The sequence below is a fragment of the Vanacampus margaritifer genome, chromosome 2 (assembly GCF_051991255.1).
Source record: "Vanacampus margaritifer isolate UIUO_Vmar chromosome 2, RoL_Vmar_1.0, whole genome shotgun sequence".
NCBI classification, from domain to species: domain Eukaryota; kingdom Metazoa; phylum Chordata; class Actinopteri; order Syngnathiformes; family Syngnathidae; genus Vanacampus; species Vanacampus margaritifer.
In genome coordinates, this window is record NC_135433.1 from 40,808,536 (window position 1) to 40,820,782 (window position 12,247).

At 40.1% G+C, this 12,247-nt stretch overlaps 1 protein-coding gene across 2 annotated transcripts; it reads right to left on the reverse strand.

Moving 5' to 3' along the window:
• Positions 1-454: 454 nt before the first annotated feature.
• Positions 455-11,903, reverse strand: LOC144044244 (purine nucleoside phosphorylase-like). Of its 2 annotated transcripts, none has more exons than XM_077558527.1 (6): positions 11,660-11,903; positions 8,203-8,366; positions 8,016-8,119; positions 6,917-7,092; positions 4,878-5,068; positions 455-1,401 (listed from the first exon to the last, which is right to left on the reverse strand). In XM_077558527.1, exons 1-6 carry the CDS (start codon positions 11,671-11,673, stop codon positions 1,181-1,183), a joined length of 870 nt encoding a protein of 289 aa, XP_077414653.1. In that variant the 5' UTR covers positions 11,674-11,903; the 3' UTR covers positions 455-1,180. The 2 variants fall into 2 exon arrangements, with proteins under 2 accessions (XP_077414653.1, XP_077414654.1); XM_077558528.1 differs by lacking the exon at positions 11,660-11,903 and adding an exon at positions 11,469-11,487.
• Positions 11,904-12,247: the final 344 nt, after the last annotated feature.

Genomic DNA, 12,247 nt, shown 5'->3' on the forward strand with positions numbered 1-12,247 from the left:
ACTGCCATTGACGGCTATAAACGTAAAAAAATATATTTGAACTATTTCTATTAGCTTAACATTTTCTTCCACTTTTGTTAACAAGAGTATGAAAACCTAGAATTTTTTTATTGTACATTTAGAACAGATATAACATTTGTGATTAATCGTGAGTTAACTAGTGAAACCATTCAATTAATTACGATTACAAATTATAATCGCCTGATGCTCCTAATTTTTAATTATCTTTAAAAAAAAAAAGATTAAAAATTAGGGGCGTCAGGTAATTACAATTAATTGTAATTAATTACGTGACTTCACTCGTTAACTCACAAATAAAAAAACCAAAAGACTTAAAAATTAGGCGTCAATGGCAGTGAATGAGTTAAGTGGCAAAATGATCCAATCATTTTATCCATCATTTATCCAAAATGGGATAAAAACTTTATTCTTAAATGACACAGGACACTCAAGATTGTAATGGAACAAGTCATTTTATGGCAAAAAATAGTTCAGGGGACATCAACTGAGTCTGCATAAGACATTGATAAGACTTTTTTTTGTTCCCAAAGTTTTGGTCCATCCACACACTACTCATCATCATATCTTCTTTATATAGCAATATTAGCATATAAACACTCCAGTTAAATATACTTTAGATAAATATTCTGTCACACTTTACATTTCTCTAACAAAAATCCCTTTTTCTGAGTGTATCGGTGCTGGAGTTAGGTCAACAAGTGCATAAATAGTATAAGGGCATTTCAAGTTTAATTGTAGTGACCCCCCCCCCCCCCCCCACACCACCACCAGTGAAACATTACACAGCAGGAAGTAGAGCGTGACTCTGGAGTGTTGAATGTTTCATCAATACTGACTAAGAGCAGGAGCGTGCGATTATGTATTAACCCTGTATGCTAGCTAGCAAGCTAATATTACACTAGAAACAACAAGCTTTGCCGACGTGCTGTCCACCCACAAAGGCAAATCTTTTGCAATTTACTTTTCCACTTGTTTAGTTATACGTGGTTCAAATTTGGTCGCAAATTGGCAGCCTTGAATCAAAATCGCAGACTGTTTGCAGGTGTGACGAATCCCAGGTTATGCTACAGAGCCAATTTGGGGCGCTTAATATAAATAAGGATTTGCCAGGATGAACATATCCGCAAAACATGTTAGTTTTTTTGTATCGGAAAAATCCTCACGACGACTTGTTGTGGCACAGCTCCAGTCGGCCGACCAGCGTGCTGACCAGACGCTCGAGCTGCGCCGCCCGCTGCCGGCCCGTCTCCAGGACCTCCTCGTGGTTGGCTTTGGCCTGGCTCTCGTAGTCCATGACCGCCCGGTTGGTGATGAGCGACATGGCTAGGCAGCGCATGCCGGCGTGACGCGCCGTGATCACCTCGTGCGCCGTGCTCATACCTGCAACAACATGCACAAACGGATACAAGTCAGTGGCTTAGAGAAAAAAAACTAATTTCCGATTGTTCCTGAATGCATCACCAGTCTCGGAGATGGGCAAAAAGAGAGACCATTTTTTACTAATTTAGGGTTTTTTGTTTTGTTTTATTCATTTTTTCCTTTCGGACACATTATTACATCGATCGCATCATATCATTTGCAACATTGACATCCGAAAGAAGGGCTGACAGGTAGAAGCCATGGCTTATTAGTAACCCCGTCTCCATTGATTCTTACTTTACGCATCGGCCAAATACATTGATTATGATAGTCATTGATTGATATCGTTATCAATCCCAGACTTACGCCTCGCTCAGTAATGTCCGTGTCCAAGTTGCAGCTAATACCAGTCATTTGGAATTGCTAAATCGGTTCCCGGCCGGACCCCACCAACAGGCCCACCCAACCGGGCGAGCGGCCAAGGCGATCGCATGCTCGTTCACAAGTAGCGTCTTTGCTGACCTTGGATCAGCTTTCACGCATGTTGTGGCTTCCACAAGAGTAGATGGGCTTGTATTGTGCCCATTGCGGCCGCACCAATGTTCACTCCATTCTGGTCAGTTCAGCCAGCGGCCCACCACTGTTGCCAGCATCCGATGATGCTTTGATCTTGACACTTCTTAGCACCCACCCAGGCCACCCGCCGGCTCCATCCCGGAATAATGTCTACCAACCCATTGTAAATATTTACAGCAGACACATTGCAGCCACAATAAAACCTTATCACGACAGCCTTGCATGTTACATCACATATCCAAACAGAAATAGAGCCCAATGTTTACATTCTTACAGGAACAGCAATACATGTTATCAATTCAGGTGTATAAACAAGAGTTAACCTTGGCAGTGCCAGCAAGTAATCAAATGCTATATGTACATTATTCAAATCATAACAGCTCCAGTTTTGGGTTAATTAGTCTTATGTTACAATAATTTCATTTGGGTAAGACATAATCCACAAATTAATGATGTGAGTTACTGATTGCAGTTGTTGTCTCTCAAACTCCGCCAATTCTTCCACTCTTTTCCGTATTTTCTTCTGAGAAGATGAGTCTTCTTTTGTTTGGATGAAGATCCGATAGTCTTTTGTCTACGTGTTCTCGATAAATCCATTCTTTCTTAATTGTCGTTCGTTTTGTGAGATTTTCGTTGACGTAGACATGTTTACCTTTAAGCTTGTAGCTATCTCTCAAAAGAGCAATCTTTTTCTTCCTGTCAACAAACCTGATCAGAACTGCCGGTGGTCGTGTCCCCCCAGTTGGAAGCGAAAAGCACATCTGAATGTGTGCTGGATCCACAATTAATCCCAAATCTCTAAGTCGAGTTGTTACTTGCTGTTCCACAGTCGTAAAGTCGTTTGCTGAAGTTTGGTCAGAACCAACTGCACTAGTGCCGGTCGCAGCTCTTGCCGGAAGGCCGGTTTAATCCGGATACCTGTAAATGTCACATCGTTGATACGAGGATTCTGTTCCAAATCATCCCCTTTTTGTTCCAAGGCGACAATGCGTCAATCTTTTTCTTGTGTCTCTTTCTTCATTTGCTGAATTTCCTGCAGAAGTGGCTCGATGCTCTTTTTCATTTCAAGTATTTCGGTGACCATTTCTTTGAGTTTTGCAAGAGAAGATTTTATCTCCTCAGTCTCTTCAGCTCTTTTTCCGGCAGGCATATTGCAACAATGTAGTTAAAAATCGCAATGTCAATAGAAGTCACGAGCAAGTGCAGGAGCGTTGTGATTTCAGACTGTCCCTGAATGCAACACCAAACTGGATTAGATCATTTTGTTAAGTTAAAGGGGAAGCCAGGTCAAAATTTTACAATAATTTGTTCTATGCGCCCCGACTAGTCTGAACATGGCATTCTGATTAATATTGCATTTGTGGAATTTGACTTAAGCAGAAAAATACACCAGTTTTTATGCATGTCATGAGGCGGCCATTTTGCCACTTGTCAACTGAAAATGACATCACAGTTGCTCAGGGCTCAGGTAAACAGTGGTGTATTGGTCCCTGGAGAAGTGGGTATACTCTCAATTTTCACCATTATTATTATTATTTTTGAAGTAGTCCAGAAAAACTTAAACTTAAAAAGAATTAAAAGTACGCCATTTGTACTTGCTCGCAATAATAAAAAGATCATGACTTGTTAAGAACAGTTTGGTAATACAAGCAGCCTTCAATGTAAAATGTATTTATCATGAAGCAAACAAAGTACAACAAATTACAATATTTAGTGAACAATGAACAAAAATAGTGAAAAACAGTGCAGTCAGACTTTACCGGTAGGCTTACTTAAAAATCAAGTACCAGCCTAGATACTATAAAAAACTTAACTAGAGCATGTCGTTAGTGTGTAACCGGCAGCATCCACCCCGGGAATCGAACCCACATCACAATCAAGTATCCCGTGCATGGGGGCAAATCAGTTCACCTGAGCTAAATTTTTGAGTCACCGCTGTAGCTTGGGGGAGTATTTGAAGGATTGCTTTTCCTTGACATAACCCGCCCTACTCTGCCTCTTATGCCAAAAGTTAGCCAATCTAATCAGTGTAGGCAGGGGCTACCAGCCAATTAGGGTAGGCCATGGCTCAATGGTATGCATCAGGGTACCCGCGTATACCCTGGACGACACCACTGCAGGTAACCACCAATCACGGCTCACCTGTTATCTCGGTTTGGTCATGTGATTTGTGGCAGAATGGCCGCCTCCTTTTTCTGCGTCATTCATAGTGTGTAGTTTGTTTGTTTTTTAGAAACTTTAGACTAGTAGGGTTACTTTTTAATAATTTTTAATTTCACAATTGTGGCAATAAAGCCACGACTTAAGTTATTAGTTCTTACTTTTAAGTAATAATAGAACAAATATGATTTTTAATTATCCGATTTTGGGTATTGTGGCTCATTTTGTCAAAGAGGAATTTAAACCAGGATTATGAATAAAGCAGCAAAATCTACCTGTTTTTAAGTCTATTTTAGGGGGCGTAAAAAAAAAATCTGTTTTAAAATGACATCACAGTTGATCAGGGCAAAGGTGACAACCAATCACAGCTCAGCTTCGTGATGTCAATTTTAGTTGACAGCAAGTGGCAAAATGGCCGCCCCCCTCAGATGGATAAAAGTGAGTGGATTTTGCTGCCTAACTCATATTCCACGCAATATTAATTAAAATAGTGTGGCTGCATGCAACATATTGTAACGAACATTTTGGGATTGACTTCCCGTCTAATGCATTTTGTGTTAGATTAAAATGAATGCATGCTCTCTATCTAAGATTGTAACAAAAATGGATTGTTTCAAGCCATTTTTTTTAAATACAGTACAAGGTATTTTATAACATCAAACGTAAAAATATACCGTCCCTTTTTTTTTTATTAAAAAAAGTTCACAGTTGAACATTACAAAATAGAACCATCTTGCAAAGTATCTGTGGCCCAGACTCACCCACGGCGTCGGCCCCAAGCTGGTGTAACATGCGGCACTCGGCGATGGTCTCGAAGGACGGCCCCCCCAGGACGCAGTAGACCCCCTCGCGCACAAAGTCACAAAAGTCCAGCTCAGCCGCCACCTCGTGCGCCAGCTTGCGCAGCCCGCGGTCGTATGCGTCAGACATACAGGGGAAGCGCACGCCAAACCTGGACACATGCAGTCACCCCGTTTATCAGAGAGATACGTTCCACACACACACACAATAGGTGAAAACCTGCTGTATATATATAAATATGTGTATATAACACATTAAAGTGGAAGTCAACCTTAAATAGTTCTTGACAATAATATGTTATATGTGACCTCACTAGTCTAAACATGACATTCTGATTAATATTACATTTGTGGAGTTATGAAGCAAAATCCAGCCGTTTTTATCCATCTCAGGGAGCGGCCATTTTGCCACCTGCTGTCGACTGTAGATGACATCACAGTTGCTCAGAGCTCAAGTCTCGTCATCAAAGCTCACCTGTTTTCTGAAGCCACGCTGCGATAGGTTGTTAGCTGAGACCTGAGCAACTGTGATGTCATCTTCAGTCGACAGCAAGTATGGAGGACCACAACTGCCAAAATTAAAAATAAATAAATAAATAAAAGGGACAATAAAAACGGATATAAAAAATATCATTCAAAAATTAAATACAAAAAAAATAAACAAATGGAAATAAAACATTTTATATATATATATATATATATATATATATATATATATATATATAGTGGTACCTCGGAGTTTGAACATAATTCGTTCCTGCGAAGTGTTCAAAGTCCAAATTGTTCAACCTCCGAAACATTTTTCCCCATAGGAAATAATGTAAATGCAATTAATCCGTTCCCAAGCTCCAAAAACAGAAAATTCCTGTTTTAATTTCTATTTATGTTTTTTACATGTATTGTATTTAAACAATAAAAATACCTTACCTTACCTGTGTGATGGCATCAATGGATGATAAATGCTATGTTAATGCTAGCTTTAGTTCTGTGCTGAGTTTGTGTATTATACATTGGGCATATTGTTAGACTACTAAGCGGTCCTTGCGTGCGTTGTTTAACGTCAGGCACATTGTTGAACAGCTAAGAGGGGTCCTTGTGCCAGTATTTACAGAAGTAGTTACAACAGCGAGATAATCTCCTTCCTAAATCCACTATGGTTCATAACACTATGTTTTTCTTTTCTGACACTGTTGTCTTTCTTTGGGCCCATGTTGAAGAAAATTGTCGTGGAAAAATCCAAATGCACTCGCGAATGTACGGAGCACCTCCAGCAGTATTTGTCTACACTACCGCACGTGAGCATTCGGCATTCACTCGGCTACTCGATCAAGGTACGTCTGGCTTTGCCTGGTTTGCTTGGGTGTTCAGCGGGTCGGCGAACAAGGAAGTCTCGCCGGCTTGCATGGAGAGCTCCAGCAATGGATGACTAAATCGTGGTGACAGTGGTTAAGGTAGTCGTCCATTGCTGGAGTTCTCCAATGCAAGCCGGCGAGACTTCCTTGTTCGTTGACCCGCTCACTCGGCCAATGAAAGGCAGTTTGCTACGGCAGAGTCCAACCCAAGACACACTTAGGACCGCCCCCTTATTTGAATAATATTGCATCCCGAGAGCGCGTCTACAGCATGAAATAAATAAATGTGAGAGCAGAGCGTTTTTTATGATATATATATATATATATAAATGTTTAAAAAAAAAAAAAAACGAGATTCAAAAACTAAAAATAAATATGGACATTTCGAGAGGCGTAAAAAACAAACAAACAAAAAATAGAGGGCGGCCGTTGCCATGGTGACCCGTCTTTTTATGGTGGTGGTTTACGCGCTTAACTCCAGGTGAAACTACTCTGCGTTGATCAAACGGTCTCAAATCAGCTGTCCTGGAACCAAAAATGAAGAGTTTCCTATCTCAGGGTAGGTCAACTCACAGTTCAGACTTAGTCTCAGTTTGTTGAACCTGATTTGTGAAATGGACACCTGGATGCTGTTGCGTGGTGTGTCACCTGTCGCAGTTTGGTCCCACCAACGGGTTGACTCCGGCGAATCCCGGCATGTTGATGTGGTCTTTGATAATCATGACGTCGCCCACCTTGTAGTCCTGGTTGAGGCCGCCGGCTGCGTTAGTCAGGATCACCATCTCCACGCCGATCAGCTTGAAGACCCGCATAGGCAGCGCCACCTACAGGAGGGGGGAGGCCGTACGACGCTTCATGTCACTATGATGTGCCACGTACAGTATGCTTGCCATTGATGCTGGCTCCCAAAACACATCATATAGTTCCACTTTACAGTTTTTTTTTCTACCCTCAACAAAACAAGACTTTTTTTCTTATTGGAAACGTTTATCATGCAACTGTATTCTTATATATTAAGGCTTTTTTTTTAACTGAAAAAAAAATTATGCTTGTAACGCAAAGATTGAAAAAAAGCCTCAAAAAGTTGCAAGAAAAAAAATGCTCAGAAAAAGTATTTTGTTTTTCTTCAATGCATACTATTTGGAAAAAAATAAATACATTGTTTTTTCTTGACGTCGACTTCATTTAAATAAAACTTTTCTTGGGGAAAAAGACATTTAATATAAAATACAAATGCTACCTTTATTTCTAAAACATTTTTTCCCTCATTTTAAAACTTGAAAATATGCACATTAAGTTCAACAAAAATACATTTCCCCTAAAAAAAATATATATACTAATTGAATCTAAAAAAATGCAGTAAAAATTTGAATTTCTGACTTAATTTTTACTTTCTAAGAAAAATATATATATATAATTTACCAAAAAAAAACATAGGGAGGAGGGTGGGGTAAGAATTACATCTCATGATATCCAGAAATTTACACATTTTTTTTAGTCTTCCTTCTTTTTTACTTTGGTGAAAAATAAAATATGGGGGGGGGGGCTCTCAATAGTAAAACATTTAATCTGGGATTATCCTGATTTTATTTGTTATTTGGGGGCAGTGCCTTTTTCTTGAAAAACATTAACTTTTTTTTTGTCTAAAAAAAAAGAAGCAAAAAACATTTTTTTTCAATAACCCCTCCCATGTTTTTAATCCCCCAAAATATATGTGTAAATATATGAGTAACATGCATCATCTGACCTTCTGTACGGGGTATCCCTCATACAAGTGGAACCTGCCTTGCATGCAAACGCATGCCTTTCCCTTCAACGTTCCAAAAACCAGCTGGCTGGCGTGCCCATGCACTGAAACACAACACGTGTTATTAGTCAGCCAGCCAAACCTGCACACACACGCTACACGCATTTACAAGCATGTGGCGCCGTACCTGTGCTTTGCGGGAAGTTGGGGATGTCAGCGTACTTAAACACCTGGCGCTCCTTCAGCATTTCGCCCAGGCCGCCCAAACCCGAACCGCACACGATGCCCACGGTGGGCCGGGATGACGTCTTGGACATCAGCCAGTCGGCCGCCGCTTGATACTCATCGTCGCTGCAGGGGGGAAAAAAGTGTAATTTGCTACTGATTAAAAAAAAAGGGAAATTAATCGCAGCAAATAATGCAACGCCTGAATGAAATCTTACTCCCACAATGTGTCATCTGACTCGGTTAACATTTTACTATTTCATTTTATATTTTACCTGTTTTGAATTTAGTTATAGTTGTGTAGATGTAGATATAACTATGTTAACTTAATATAGCTGCCCTGCAATTGAATGGCAACCAGTTCAGGGTGTACCCCGCCTACTGCCCGAAGCCAGCTGGGATAGGCTCCAGCAACCCCCGCGACCCTTGTGAGGACAAGCGGTAAAGAAAATGGATGGATGGATGGATGGATGGAACTTAATATAGCTTGATGAGTAATGCTTTTGTCCCCTTTGTTATCTGTTCTCTTTTCCCAGAAATGAGAAAGTTAATAAGTTTATTTTATTTATCTAAGAAGTCTAGTTTCTGTTCGTTAGAAATCCAGTTTTTGAAAGTTCAAGGACGAGCAAGCATACTGGGAGGGGAGAGGCGTTTTCCTGGGAAACATTGTTTTTTCTAATAAAAGTCCCGTGTCTGAGAGAGACGACACACATTTGGACAAAAACACGGCTTGGTGAAATTCCTTGGTGTCATCAGAAACTTTCTGATTAAAAAACCTTGCAAGGACCCTCTTCACGAGATCTCAACTCTGATTTATTTCAACACGCAAAAGATTACAAAAACAGGTAATCTAACAACTCTCAATCACCACTCCCAGCAGTCCTACGTGTCTTTTGTTTCTTGTAGTTAGCATAGCTTCAAGCAGCATATCCTGCACTATCATGAAAAAATGTATTGTCTTATCGCAGCAGCCTGAAAGTATCATTCACAGTGTCAACTAGGTCAACGTGTTACCATTTTCTTAATAAGTGAGGCATTGCAAGCAGCACATCGTGCACCGTCTATACAAAAAAAAAAAATCTTGTTTCCATGATGGCAACATCAAAGTTATTATCCATACATAAACTTATTTTTTTGTCTTTTATTGTTCAGTGAGGCATATTAACAGCATATCATATTTGCATGACTATCCACACTTTTTATATGATTTGTTTTTATATAGATCAGAGAGCAATTGCAACAGCATATGATGCACTTTTCCAAAATCACATCCTCATACGATGGTGACATTTAAGAAGAGATATCAGCTCGTGAATCAATATATTGTCATGTTTTTTAGTTTAGTCATGCATGGCTGAAAGCAGCATATAATACACGTTTACTAGCAAATGTCATTTCCATGACATCAAAATCAAAGTACGCCACTTTCATGAGACATAGCAGTGGCATATATTATGCCTGCACTGTATTGAAGACTCGCTTACGTGACATGGACATCAAAGCATGACTATTAATCTTGGACTAAGCTTTTTGCTTTCACTTTCACTTTATTGTCCGGTGACACCAAAGACCACCTTTAAACACGTTTTGTTTCTTTTACACTCTGTTACACTACACAGTCACTATTCCTCACAACAACGAGTCCAATGTTTGTTTACATATATCAGGGATGCATAGCAGCATGTCACAATCTTAACTTTAATCTTTTCGTGCTGCTATTATGCTTATTACAACACAACATCACAACACATTAAAACAACTAACCTAGCATATCATGTTCTATTCTTAGCCTAATACCAGCTGGTGATTAAGAAAATAAAAAAATAATAACCAAAACAAAAACTTAACAGGGGAAAGCAATCTGGAGATTTGTTTCGTGTCTGTGACGTCATTATGGGAGCAGCACATATTACTCTCCACCCTAGAAAATGCCAAGATTTTTCCGCAAAAATGCGGCCCGTACCTTAGATCGCACCGGGACAAATGAGGTATCAAACGATGCGGCTCGATCTGACTCGGTGCGGCATTACTTTTCTAGGAATTTTATAGGAGTTACCATAGCGACGCAATTCCCCAAAAACTCCCAAAAAACTCCCATAGGAAATGAATGGAGAAAGGGGGAACAAATTACAGATCAAGCACCTTTTTCCAAGACACGCTGCGCACGCATACGCTATCCGACCGATACGAATTTTAGCTCATTTTGTAGGAATTTTTCCCATCTTTAGCTCAGTGTCTAAATCTTTTTTAAGGAATGAAAGCTCTCCCCCCTGTTCGGGTTCAAAGACAGTGAGTGAATTAGGCTTCTACCGCACTCTGTTGACCAATTAACTTTAGAGTGGCGGGAAGAAAGAAAAGTCTACTTCTATTTGCAAAAGTTTCACTTCAACTCGTCACCATGGCCACAATCTTTGCTCACTAGACATCAAATTCTCACATTTTGTAGTCACGAGTGTCTTCTTTCAGACAAACCAACTTTTATTTGGCTAAGGTGTCATTTAGTACCGTTATTTTCACCTTAAGCATCTTGAACCGTTAAGTCGTGAGAGGCTTGGTGCGTGACGTCTCTCCAACGTGTTAGTCTAATGCGTGTGCGTCAATGTGCATGTTTCTTAAAGGGACAGTAAGATACTTTTAGTTTATGTGGATTATGGCTAACTTCCACATTTCTTGACCGATTTCAATCGCTTAAATTTTAAACTGTTAAGATCATTTCCATTTTTTAAAATACATTTTCAAAAATAACACATTATTATTATTTTTTTATTTTATTTTTTTTTCTATTAAATGTAATGGACTGCTATTTAAATACTGCTTTTTTCAAGTGCTACAAGTGCTACTACTATACCACTACTACTATTGCTACAAGTACTACATACATTACAGTACATGCGTGTTTCCACCTTGCAAGAGTCAGCAGTCCCATTCAAATTTCCGCGGGAATTTTTCTAGTTACTCTTTAATGCCTTTAATCTTCAAAAATGTCTCGGTAAATGTTAAGTACATTTGGAAAAGAACAATGAATGATATCCATCATTATTCAGCATTAATTAAAAACCATCTCAAACCCCGATGCTGAGAAATGAGCCTTAGCGGTGATGGAACGTCTCAGCATTTTCTCAGGTACTTTTATGACTCTCCGTTTCCAGAAATCCACAAATGACGTCAGGGAAGACCACATGTTCTCCTCAAGCGCGTTTTTAGCAGATGAACTTGACCGTACTTTACCGATTTTTAGGCAAATTTCAAACTTGGCTGACGGATAATTCGGCTCAGATGTGACAGAATCAAACCCGGACGTCCGCGGCGTGACGCGTTCAGGGACGCCACTTCGTCGGTTTATCACATTGGAATGACAAGCGGGTGCGGAGGGTTACACGTGTGGCGGATGATGCTGCGTGGATTAAGGAAGAACTCACAATTTGTCATCCATGTTGAGGCAGATACGGGAGGTGCTGATCCTGATGGTGGTCTTTCCGATGCGTCGATCGGCTTCGCCTGGTGTGAGCGTCTGTGATGATGCGGAGGGATTTATTTTTTATTTTTTTTGGTTGGAGGGGGGCGAACCCTCCTCTCCTTTCTGGATTTCGCTCTCGCAGCCAACCCGAGACAACTCCACTCGCCCACTTCCACTGGGCAGCCACAGCCCCCAAACACGTCACTGGTGGTGGGTCGTTGTCATGACGCAGGCGCGCCGGGGACGCTGCGTTCAAAGGCCCCTCGTAATTTGAATCAGTCAGAAGGAAAAATGTCGGGCAAATCCTCTGGTGTAGCCTACTTATTTTTTTTCAGTGACGTCGTGTTGATTTAGAAAATAATCTTGGATTAATTTGAGGACATTTTAAACAATAATAGAGAGTTATTTTAGTAAGAATATGGCGATTTCTGATTGTGAATGAAGGCAACACCAAACTTGCTGAGCATGTTCTGATTATGTGAAGTTGTTCCTGTTTAAATCATTTTGTACACCTTTGCATACAGCTCACCTTTGGCATAATTATAAAAAA

What these genes read in the sequence shown, in the direction of transcription:
- LOC144044244 (XM_077558527.1), bottom strand. An exon ending in AGGGATACCCCGTACAGAAG is followed by an intron (nt 7,093 to 8,015) that starts GTCAGATGATGC and finishes CCCCTCCTGTAG; the next exon opens with GTGGCGCTGCCTATGCGGGT. An exon ending in GTGGGACCAAACTGCGACAG is followed by an intron (nt 5,069 to 6,916) that starts GTGACACACCAC and finishes GCATGTGTCCAG; the next exon opens with GTTTGGCGTGCGCTTCCCCT.